Below are 11,743 nucleotides of genomic sequence, written 5' to 3'. Positions count from 1 at the left end.
AAGACTCCAATATCTGACAGGACGATATTTCTCACATTCAACCACAGGGCAAGTGAGTACCTCACTGAAAATGTACAAAAGGGAATTTCAAATACTTCTGTTCTCAATTTTCAGTTGTCTGACGATGTCCAAGCAAAGAGGAATCAAACAATTCGAGACTGCTCACCAGCAGAGGGAGGGTGCTGGTTTCATTGTAAAGCGACCCATCGGTGGGCGAATATCCTATTCCGATCCCTTCCTCATGTTGGACCATTTTGGACCGGTGGTGCACAAACCAGGAGAGGCAGTGGGAGCACCTGATCACCCACACAGAGGTTTCGAGACAGTCACCTACATAATTGAGGGTAGCTTTCAACACAAGGACAGTGTCGGCAACTCGGGACACCTCAAGGAAGGTTGGGTGCAATGGATGACTGCTGGCTCTGGTGTCGTGCATGCTGAAATGCCTGGAGATGATATCATGAAGAATGGCGGTCGTGTGGAGGGATTTCAACTCTGGGTAAATCTTCCGGCCAAAGACAAGATGATTCCTCCTCGCTATCAGGACACGGCTGCTGAGTTGATCCCTACAGTGACAGAGCAGGAGGGGAAAGTGTGGGTGAAAGTAATTGCTGGAGAGAGCCTGGGCACTCGAGCTGTGATAGAGACAAGAACTCCGATGATGTACCTGGATATTCGACTGCAACCTGGGACAGTGTTCTCACAGCACGTGCCAGAGGAGTACGATGGATTCTGTTACGTGTATAGGGGGCGTGGCTACCTTGGAGCTGAGAGGAGAGGAGCAGAGATGGGACAAGTGGTGGTGCTCGATAAGGGGTCAGAGTTCAGAATGGAAGGTGGAGAGGACAGCGAGCTCCGTGTGCTACTAATTGCCGGGATTCCCCTCAACGAGCCAGTTGCCAGACGTGGTCCATTTGTGATGAACACTTGGGAGGAGATAGAGCAGGCGTTTACTGACTATCGGTCTGGGAAGCTGGGGAAGATTGAGGGGGCGGAGGAGAGGTATGCAGCATCCCAACAAGCCAAGCAAAGACAGAAAGAGAGTGGAACATGGCAAGCTGGGAATAAGGAACTGTGAACTTTACCACCATTGTTTGTTATACAGCATTACCTCGATCATGCATGCATGTGTAGCTATAGTCTGTTAACATGTATAATTATACAGTCATAATAATCTCATGCTTTGATCATGTATAATTATAGCTATGTATAGTAGCTATAATTGGACATGTATGTTTATCGGATACAATGTGTCAAAATTATAAATCGCAGCCATGAAAAAATTAATGTGAAATTGATAACACAACAAATCACATCACAACTCTGTAGTTATTAGTTTGAGTCACTAGACCAGTCCCCCTCCTCCTCCGGCTCTTGGGGTACGTATTGAACAACATCCTGGAGTGTTCTGATCAATGATTGGACGGTAGCCTGTAGATCCAGCGGTCTCCCTGGGTTACCCTCCATGCCCCCTTGAGCTCCGCCCATATCTTCTACTGCAGCCTCAGGGACTAATCGGTGCCCAGCCATACCCTGCAAGAGAGTGAGGAGAACTAATAAGTTAGTAAAGATGATTGTGAGAAGCTACGGAAAGCTTTTGTTTCTTCTAATTTAGGCCCGAAAGTAATCAGTACAGTCAAGTGAGAGCTAAAGCAGAATAATTGAGACGGGGCTTACCCCTGCTGGTGGATTGGGTGGCATCTGTGTGTTGAAGGTGGGCAACATTGAGCGTAGGAACAACATGAACGGGTTCTCATCCTCTGCACCAGCTGGCAGGAGCCGCCTAGGGAGGGGAGGGGAGGGGAAAACATTAATTGTACTATGATCGAATTTGTCTAAAAGAATAAACATGTTTCCAAGCAGTACTGTACGTACAGTTTGCATAATTATATCAATATAACATTGTTCACATGAACATTTCACCTAAAACTAGCCAGCCAGAAGATCAGTAACCAGTGACATTAACACTATAATTCAATTTCATAAGGCATGTACATGTAATCCTTACCTCGGAGGTCTGGTGTAGGCAGAGACTGAGTCAGTCGGGGGGAGAGGGTCGTACGAGAGAATAGCAGACTCACCGTGATCCTGTGTGTGGGGGTGAGGGGTTCGTGAGATAACAATCTAAAACTGTGTGAACTGATGCTGATGACTCTACCACAATGCTCTAGTGTGTGTGAGTGCTGTAGGTTAAACATACGTACCCTGGGCAGTGCAGCTGCTACACGATCAAAGTCGGACATGACAACATGTCTGTGGATATTCCTGGGTGTACCCACAAACCTCCTCTTTCTCCTGTATAAGTGAAACACTCTTACTCTATAGCTGGGCAAGCTAAGCAATTGTAGAGCACATTAATATAAATGTTATGCAGTCGGTACATGATCAAAGGGCCAGGGATGTTATCGAGCATGGCTTGTTCTATTTACTGGGCCTACAAGCTAGACAGCAATCTTATGTAAGCGTGGGTGGCTATAATAATTAAGACACTGATGGTAAATTTCTTTACCAGCACAGTATGTAGTGTAGGCATGTACTAATCTCCACTGACTCACTTGTCTGTGCACTGTGTCACTAGAGGGTCCCCCGAGTTCACCCTAGCCACAACCTGTCGGGAGTTGGCCTCCAGCCAAGTGAGGACCTCCGGCTCCTTCCAGAGGGAGTGGCCTCGCTCTATATACAGCTGTAGCAACACCTGAAGACTTTTGGGCTCCCTGGGGATACCGTATAGCGCGAAATTTTCGAGGGGCTTAATTTTCGCGGATTTCGTGGGTTGGAATTCTACACGAAAATTAAGTCCACGAAAAGTGTTCGTTAATAAGAATTACCTGCTATCATGCAAATATTTAAAGGCGTGGCTTCCGGTAAGCAGTCATTCCGCGAACATTGTGCAACGAAATGGCTTTTAGAGGCCAATCCACGAAATATAAGTGCCTCGAAAATTTCGCGCTATACGGTACGTGAAATAGTGTTGAAAGATAATCATTATCATGTACACTAATTAAATCAAGCACATAATGGTGGTTACACACACACACAGAAATTTAAGTACTGTATAATTGTAAGCTAGAACGGACACATTTCCGTAAGGACAGTAACGTTGTTAGTGAGGTCACTATACAGCAACCTTTACAGTGACTGCATACAGTACAGTAGATGGGTTACCTTCCCATGTCAGCAGTACTGAAGAAGTAATGTTTCATAATATTGGGGTCAAGGGTCACACCACACTTGTCCAGTAGGGGTATCAGCAAACTGGGGAACATGATAAGAGCTTCCTGCAGGCCACGGTCACATTCCGATACAGTTGTCTCTGATTCCAATGATGGTGACCGGCAGTGGAACTGAGCCAGTGGTATGGAGAATGCGAAATTTGGAAGCTGACTCAAATTACGATTTGGCTGCAAGGAGAAATGAACACAATAGTGAATAGTGTATAATTACAAAGAGTGGTCAACCAACAATATATAATTATCGTATAGCGGGTATATTTCGAGGGTATAATGGTTTTCGCAGATTAAGCATGTATATACTGCGAATATTTATAACCACGAATTTAATATGCATACATGCACACTGCAAAAAGGCTGCTATTCCACGAAAATTAAATCAGCAAAAACTTTTCTAAAGGCATTTACGCGAAAATTTCTACCCTCAAATATACCCACTATACAGTATAACGTACCTCCCACTGTGTGTGGAGATCGGTGAGGAAGGTGTACTGCTCTGCCCTGAGGGCATGGTAGTCAATCATGAGCAGGACACACAGAGGGTCTCCGTCAGGGTCTAAACTGGAGGGGTCAGCAGAAAATACACAAAAATATAATAATTATATATAAATTATTATGTCATGAATAAATGCCATGTTTTATTTGTTAGCTGAGACGACAGTGTGTGAGTTTAGTAAGGACTTGTACGACTCTAGGAGTGATTATCACATGAATGAAAGCACCGCAGGTGCTGATGCCTCGGTGGAGGTGCCATGCTACATAACATAAAGCTACTAATAGCTTTTATACACACATTTAATCATGAATATTTGATGAACATTTTTGCATTGATTAATTTTGCTGCATGCAGACAGAATCCAGAACTCAAAGAGTGGGTAATGATCGACCATGATTGATATTAAAAACGATCGATGCCAAAAGTTCAAGCCTAAGATTAATGGCTGCATCAGTACAGCAGAGCCTTGCAGCTCTCTTCTCACTGTTGCAGCTACCAATAGCTAGCATTCTAGTGCAGAACTAACTACTAAGTAGAGTAGCAACACTCCATGGACAAGTTTTGCTACGCACTCTTCTGAAAAGGCTGCAATGGCATTCCAAATAAACTAGGCATAACTCGAGAATGAAGCATTATTTTGCAAATTCATGAATGAAAATCCAAGTAAACATGACTAGAAGCCTATAGAAACTCTTACTTGCACTTGATTGATCCTTGAGCAGCTGTAGCAGTCTACACAGACCACACACACACACACACAGACACACTACTGTATACCTCGCTTGCGCATGCACACCGAGGCATAACAAGTCTTAGGCACTGTGTACATGTACCTCAGTAATAGCTTGCAGAACTCCAAAGCTGTGCGATGACATCCTGTGAGCGAGGAAGAGGAGATGATCATTTAGTACTAGCCCTCTCTGTATTAGTACTCACCTCTTCTTCCAACATAGTTTAGATGACGGAACAGAGCTATGAAGAATGGCCTGTGAGGGGAAACACAGTCAGACGTAAGGGGGGTTAGTAGTGAGGGACACTGTCAGAGGTAAGGGGGTAGTAGTGGGTAGAAACACAGTCAAAGGTGTAAGGGGATAGTAGTGAGGGGAAACACAGTCAGAGGTCAGGGAAGTAGTGGGGGGACATAGTCAGGGGTAAGGAGGTAGTAGTGGAGGGACATTGTCAGAGGTAAGGAGTAGTAGTGGAGGGACATTATCAGAGGTACATGTAAGGAGGTAGTAGTGGGGGGACACAGTCAGAGGTAAGGGGAGTAGTGGGGGGGGGGGGGACACAGTCAGGGGTAAGGGGTAGTAGTGGGGGGACATTATCAGAGGTAAGGAGTAGTAGTGGAGGGACATTATCAGAGGTACATGTAAGGAGGTAGTAGTGGGGGGACACAGTCAGGGGTAAGGGTAGTAGTGGGGGGAACATAGGGGTAAGGGGGTAGTAGTGGGGGGACAGTCAGAGGTAAGGGGTAGTAGTGGGGGGGACACAGTCAGAGGGTGAGAGGTTAGTAGTGAGGGGAAACAAAATCAGAGGCAAGGAGGTAGTAGTGGGTAGAAACACAGTCAGAGGTAAGGGTAGTAGTGGGGGGACATAGTCAGGGGTAAGGAGTAGTAGTGGAGGAACATTGTCAGTGGTACATGAGGTAAGGGGTAGTAGTGGGGGGACACAGTCAGGGGTAAGGGGGTAGTAGTGGGGGTGGGGGGAACATAGGGGTAAGGGGGTAGTAGTGGGGGACAGTCAGAGGTAAGGGGTAGTAGTGGGGGGACACAGTCAAAGGTAAGGGGTAGTAGTGGGGGGGACACAGTCAGAGGTAAGGGGGTAGTAGTGAGGGGAAACAAAATCAGAGGCAAGGGGGTAGTAGTGGGTAGAAACACAGTCAGAGGTAAGGGGGGGCGGGGTAAGAGTGCACAGACCTGTTTTCAGCGAGGGAATAGCTGAGTCGACAGTTGCCCTGAGTGATGTTGAACAGAGTGTGGAAGGAACACTCGAAGCAGTACAGTGCTCGCTCTGAGAGGGTGTATGAAAACTATATCATCAAGTAACAGTCATGTGACTCACCTACAAGCTCGGCAGCCATCTGTACATCCTCGCTCATCTTGCAGACCTCACTGAGTTGGAGGAGGGAGTCATTGTGGTAGGGGTGGGCATGGAGTACAGCCTAAAATAGAGGGAGTAACAGTTTTTCATTATTCAAAACTCTGTTGTCTGACTCACAGCAATTGCATTGGGGTCAAAGGTGTCTGTAGCCTCCCAGAACTTGAACTGGACCTTCTGGTACTCACTCGAGTGCTCAAACACAAAATACTGACACCTGTACAGAGAGAGAAACGAGATTCTCGCTTGATACACATAATGCATACAATTAATGTTCATCAAAGCTGGAAATAGAAAAAAAGAAGTGTGCTTTGTTTAATCGGTGGAGAGTGGACTTTCCAGCGAACTGTTGTTACTCACCCATCCTTTGATTGGGCCATTCTCATTGAGAGCCCTGGCTTGTCCATTTTTGGCCAGGTGTCTCGAGGAGTGGCCAAACTGAGGGAGAATACAATTTCCCTAATGTACGTATCATACACAACTCCTATACTACAAAGATGGGCAAATGTACAGTGAAACTTTTTGCCCAAGTCAATACTTATAGAAGTCTCACACACGTACAGGTGCATAATCAACCAGCCAATAATATTATACTCACGCTGTAGTTCTGAGGTGAGTCCTTTTGTGGGATTTCGGTGCTCTGGAGAGAGGACAAAATATACCAGTACAGACAAAGATAGTGATGCGTGACCCACCTCTCCTCCCCCCTCACCACTCTGGACCCAAAGATCCTCCTCATCTCACTATTAGCATTCAGTAACCTATGGAGACGAGGTCGGGAGAGTGATAAACTGCACACAACACAACAGCTATTATAATGCTAACATCTCAAACAGGCCATGAGTTCAACACACCTTCTGTCCACACAGAGGATGGACTTGTATACTGCTGCCATGGCAACAGCAGGACTCGACAGTACCTTCACTTGACCCAGCATTTGATTGACCTCATGTATAGCAGCATCAACGTCTTCGTCTGGGGACTAGAGATCATGTGACAGTCATGTGACAATTATATAGTAACACTAACCTGATTAGGTTTGGAGTTTTTCTTTTTGCCCTTTTTCTTTTTCTTTTTCTTTGTTACCGGTGTCACATGACTGCTGGCGACAGGAGTACCACTTTCGTCCTCATCACCAGCATCACTGGACTCGTGATCTTCATTCAGCTGTGTAGGTGTGTGTGCGTTACTACCTAGCTACCATACCAAGGGAAAAGTTGAACTGTAAGTGTCAATGATGATGAGCTCACCATGGCAAAAAGGTTGCGTGGTTTACTCCCTCTGGTTGACAGAGGACCACTCTCCTCCTCACCCTCCTCTGACTGCTCCCCTACTCTGATCACAGTGGGCTCCTCATGGAGCCGTCGCAGAGCTCGGGAGGACATCTTATTACATGGAGTGTAAGTTTGTAGCTACAATACTAGGCAAAAGGTAAAGATCATCTGTTTATCTTTTGCTTATTTCGATCTAGGTGTAGCGTTATTTTAGACACAACTCGGCCTGGGTACATGTGCGAAGTTTTTCTGTGTTTCTGTTGTCAGGGACGGTCGGGCTCCGCCCAACTAGACACTCACATGCACTCACATGCACCAACTAGTGAGTGTCATCATTCTGTTGTGTGAGTGTGATCTAGTCACTCTCATTTGTTCACTCACTTTTTACAGACGATGCAAGCTCCTGTTGAACCACCATCTTGTGCGCTACCATTCTCCGCTGAAGCTGATGGACGCCATTACTATTGGAGGGGGCTTTGTCATAGACTGGGATCTAACATCATTGCTGTGTATGACTCAAGAACTGAGCAGTGGAGCCTCTTGCCCACCACTGGACCTCCACCCCCTGGAGAGTGGGGTGGTTGCTCTGTTTGTGTAGGTCGTTGCCTCTACGCATTTTGTAGTCATGGGCATGATTACGTCAATGACATGTACAAGCTTGATCTGGACACTCTCCAGTGGACCGAAGTTGAAACCACTGGTGATCAACCTGTTAAAAAGTCTTACTGTGGACTTGTCAGCGTGGATGAGAGAACTCTGTGCTGCTTTGGAGGACTCGGTATTGGTCCCACACAACCAGGATCAACATTCACCAGGAACACACGATACACTGATGGACGTGGATGGACAAATGAGTTCCATCTCTTTGATGTAAAAAATGGTAAGTGTCGATCACCACTGCACGCGAGCTATTTACAGTAGAGAATTTGTAAATTGTATAAAATCGACTACGTGATACTATCCAACAATAGTTGTGGCTAGTTGCTCAATCCAAACCCACTTCCAGGTGTCTGGTCGTCCCCTGAACTCAAAGGAGAGAGACCTCCTCCCTGTACTGGCTTTTCATTCACCAAGTTGGACCAGCACAGGGCAGTCCTCTTTGGAGGGACACAACCAAACCATAGGGTTAATGATGTCTACGTTTTCGACTTCAGGAAAATGGTGAGTTTGTAAGATTAGTCAGCAATAAGATTAGTCAGCAATACACCACCTGTATGTGTGTGTAAGCACCTGTATTTGACATGGCCACATTTGTTGTATAATTAGGTTGACCACACAAAGTTAGATGTATTCACTGTGTGTACAATGTATATAGGAGGTGACTAAGGTGAAGCCAGTACAGGGAGAGCCATGGCCAGTGGAGAGGGCATTCCATGCTGCCTGCTGTCTCAACTATAGCGAAGACCACCCTCAACTACTGGTGTATGGAGGACTGGATAATTACAACAAGACACTGGGGGGCATGTGGATACTTGATGTTGACACTGGCAAGTGGGCAGAAGTAAGTTTCAGCCAGCGCTACTCTAGCTTTTGTTGTAGATTTAGATACCAATCACATAGCCTCCTTCACTGGCCTCCCCTGAGGAGATGACTGCTTGCGCATGCGCAAAGTTATTGGGATATTTTTTCCCGTAAAATTTCCTTATAATACTAAATTTATCAGGACAAACTATTAAAAGTGCTCTATAGCTAGCTAGCTAGAGACAGAGCTGTAGATTTGTTGTACAGCTATTTTCTTTCTGCAGTAGCAGTAGTATAGTAGATTTTCACCGAAGTTGGTATTAGATGGGCGTGGCCTGTCCATATAGCCTAGTTGTCAGCTCACTCCGTTCAGACGATTGTCATCTACACTGTTGCAGGCTGTGAGTCTTTTGTTAATATAGCAGGCTACAGGTAGCTATCAGAATGCTATCAGATGGGCTTCAATCGAACTTTCTATGTACTTCCTTCAATCCACTTCCGTTCGTTGTGATCGACGTCATTGTTTTACCGTATTACTAGAATATTTTGCGGGTGAAAAACCTTTGCGAATGAGCCAAATCAGCAGAAATTTTAACCCTTTACTATCTAACTATTGCGTTTTGGCAAGGATCGTGTGTATTTACTAGGTTTTGCGGGTTTTATTGTTGTGAATTGATCAACCATCGCAAAGTTCGCAAAACATTCCAGTAATACGGTACTGAGCATACACGTTGTTATCCTGCGTTAGCCGGTATCTGCCTAATGGTTAGCGCATGCGCAAGCAGTCGATACCAGGCCCACTCTTTGAGGAAGTACTGCCTAGGATCGAGGCCACCAATCACGTTGCTTTTGCTCAAACAGGTTGTCGTACACATCATAGCCCATGTTTATAGCCCATGTTTTGACTCCAGGTGTCACATCCTGAGTCTTCTGTGAAACCACGTTGTCACCACTCCACCACAGCCACCAGTCTCGGACCAGGGGTCACTGAGGTCCTCGTGTTTGGAGGCCGTCGGGAGAGGGGGGGAGATAACATTGCAGAGACAACCATACTGAGATTCGGTGAGGATAGAGGAGTACATATAGCTGTAAATCTGGTAGACAAATACACTCGGCTATAATAGTACTATACGACTGTGTGTATGCTGTTATGATTTTATTACTTCCCGTAGAGTTAACTGGACCATCAACGTCTGGTGCTGAACCCACAGCTGGGAAGTGGGCTATTGTTGATGTGGCCCACAACAACACTAGAGGCTCCAGCCAGCGACTGAGAGAAAAGAGGATAGAGATCGGACAAAAAACTGCTCGTGCCTCATCAGTCAGTGTGACCAGCGACCACTCCTCTCAAGACCAGGTGAGGGCTCTGGAACAACAGCTACGAGCAGCAGAGCAGAGAGAACAGGACACTCAACGTTGCTGTGAACAATTGTTACAAAATAAGGATCGAGAATTGGCTACTCAAGGTCAAGAATTAGCTACAAAAAAACGAAACTTAACCGAGGCCAACCATCACTGTGTAGACACTGAGAGACAACTCAGAGAAGCTCAACAAACAGTCCAAGATGGCAACAGAAGAGAAGCTGACCTATGTGCTCAAATCATAGCTCTCAGGAGTGAGTTAGAAGGCAAGACGAAAGAGTTGGCAGCACACAACACAGAGGTGTGGAGGATACCGGCCAACAGAGTGATCATTGGCAGGAGAATTGGCAAAGGAGGGTGGGGGGAGGTGCTGGAGGGAACAGTCAGGGTGGCCATCAAGCAACTACACAAAGAAATTGCTGTCCCAATCCACATCGAAAAAATGGAGAGAGAAATGAAGCTATTGGCTGAAGTACGACATCCAAACCTTGTGCAATTCATTGGAGCTATTTTTGATGAGCAAAATCAAGCCAATCAATCCCCTCCTCTCATCATTACAGAGCTTCTTGACATAAATCTTAGACAAGCATACGAGACGAATCAACTGGTACCATTAAACCGCCTCTCAATCTTCATTGACATTGCCCTAGCTCTGGACTACCTGCACCAGCGCTACGATCCCATCATCCACCGTGATGTGAGTGCTCCCAACGTCCTCCTCCAGCGAATGCCCAATCACCAGTGGAAGGGGAAGGTCTCTGACCTCGGCTCAGCCAACTTCCTGCAACATGCTCAGACGATGGGAGAGGGGGCTATAGTCTACTCCCCTCCTGAAGTTATCCCTCAAGCCTTTGATCTTCTCACTCCCCCTCTGAGACAGTCTGTCAAGATCGATGTGTACAGCTATGGCATTGTCCTCTGTGAGGTGACCGCTAGTCGATTCCCAAGTGCTGAACATTATCGAGACATGATGCACCAAATACAGAGAGAGCGTCCTGCACTGTATGACCTGATTGTCCGCTGCACTAAGAGAGAGCCCAGTGATCGACCCAGTATGTCCGAGGTGCTCGTGGAACTGAACAAAATAGTACCCTTTTAATAGACTATACCAACAGGCCAGGTCTTTTTTGTCCATGCCATTCTACACGGTGCATTGTGCATGCATGCATGTGTTGTACTATGCGTTTATAACATCTATAGTGGGCAGGCTGATTTGTATAAATAAAATATCCAATTTTTTGGTGTTCACTGTGTACCCTTTTCTCATCAAATAATTATTTGCTTTATCAAACAAACAATTACATGTACACTGTGTTTTGTATACACTCTTTGTAGAGACTTGTCAAGGGAAGAGTAACAACATAGACACAACAGAATGCATGCTAGTATGGGTAAGGAAAGAGTATGCAACTCCAATAGACAGTATGGGTAATGATAGTAGAACAGTAGATACGTAGTACATGTAGTGACTAGTGAGTCAATCAACAACATAAACATTGTAGGGAGTGGGGACCAAATCCATTATGTGCAATCATGTTGTGACTTGCGCAGCTGTCTTCTTTTTTCCTGGCCACGGGTTTGAATGGGGAGATGCTTTTGTGAGGCTTTTCCGGGGGCACCTCGGGAACTGGGCAATAGGTGGAGAGGTGGTCAATAAGTTTAGAGTATCAATATAGCTATACATACACATGTGCCGTACAGCGGTTAATTTTCGGGGGGGAAAGTAAACTGTAGAAATGAGAACACAATCATGAACAATCGCAATAACTGCATTTGGAGGCTAAATACAAAATATAGCTAAATGAAAGCACCGCAGGTGCTGA

The 11,743-nt window shown here is 45.7% G+C and overlaps 3 protein-coding genes across 3 annotated transcripts; 2 read left to right on the top strand and 1 right to left on the bottom strand.

Moving 5' to 3' along the window:
- Positions 1-1,251, top strand: LOC135341032 (uncharacterized; the record flags this gene model as incomplete). The annotated part of the gene is given in 2 exon segments (XM_064537498.1): positions 1-52; positions 115-1,251. A coding segment is annotated over 1 exon segment (954 nt). The 3' UTR covers positions 1,079-1,251.
- LOC135341030 (ribosome quality control complex subunit TCF25-like) lies at positions 1,247-7,280 on the bottom strand. The gene is made up of 18 exons (XM_064537496.1): positions 7,074-7,280; positions 6,853-6,990; positions 6,678-6,805; positions 6,519-6,584; positions 6,422-6,463; positions 6,184-6,261; positions 5,944-6,040; positions 5,788-5,887; positions 5,643-5,736; positions 4,663-4,712; positions 4,560-4,602; positions 3,686-3,791; positions 3,166-3,401; positions 2,556-2,714; positions 2,205-2,295; positions 2,009-2,088; positions 1,678-1,783; positions 1,247-1,533 (listed from the first exon to the last, which is right to left on the bottom strand). The coding sequence occupies exons 1-18, from the start codon at positions 7,206-7,208 to the stop codon at positions 1,333-1,335; spliced, it is 1,950 nt and encodes a 649-aa protein (XP_064393566.1). The 5' UTR covers positions 7,209-7,280; the 3' UTR covers positions 1,247-1,332.
- A 128-nt stretch (positions 7,281-7,408) lies between these two features.
- LOC135341029 (uncharacterized) lies at positions 7,409-11,189 on the top strand. The gene is made up of 5 exons (XM_064537495.1): positions 7,409-7,977; positions 8,104-8,258; positions 8,413-8,598; positions 9,470-9,620; positions 9,731-11,189. Exons 1-5 carry the CDS (start codon positions 7,491-7,493, stop codon positions 11,017-11,019), a joined length of 2,268 nt encoding a protein of 755 aa, XP_064393565.1. The 5' UTR covers positions 7,409-7,490; the 3' UTR covers positions 11,020-11,189.
- The last annotated feature ends 554 nt before the right edge of the window (positions 11,190-11,743 follow it).

Source organism: Halichondria panicea, chromosome 9 (assembly GCF_963675165.1).
Source record: "Halichondria panicea chromosome 9, odHalPani1.1, whole genome shotgun sequence".
NCBI lineage: Eukaryota > Metazoa > Porifera > Demospongiae > Suberitida > Halichondriidae > Halichondria > Halichondria panicea.
Note: the sequence above shows the minus strand (reverse complement) of the source record. Positions and strands in the feature narration are given on the sequence as shown.

Coding starts and splice junctions, on each gene's coding strand:
- LOC135341030 (XM_064537496.1), bottom strand. CDS start 7,208: ATGTCCTCCCGAGCTCTGCGACGGCTCCATGAGGAGCCCACTGTGATC. Junction 6,464..6,518: donor GTGGTGAGGGGGGAGGAGAG/GTGGGTCACGCA, acceptor TCCTCTCTCCAG/AGCACCGAAATCCCACAAAA. Junction 1,534..1,677: donor CACCCAATCCACCAGCAGGG/GTAAGCCCCGTC, acceptor ACTCTCTTGCAG/GGTATGGCTGGGCACCGATT.
- LOC135341029 (XM_064537495.1), top strand. CDS start 7,491: ATGCAAGCTCCTGTTGAACCACCATCTTGTGCGCTACCATTCTCCGCT. Junction 8,259..8,412: donor TTTTCGACTTCAGGAAAATG/GTGAGTTTGTAA, acceptor CAATGTATATAG/GAGGTGACTAAGGTGAAGCC. Junction 9,621..9,730: donor GACAACCATACTGAGATTCG/GTGAGGATAGAG, acceptor TACTTCCCGTAG/AGTTAACTGGACCATCAACG.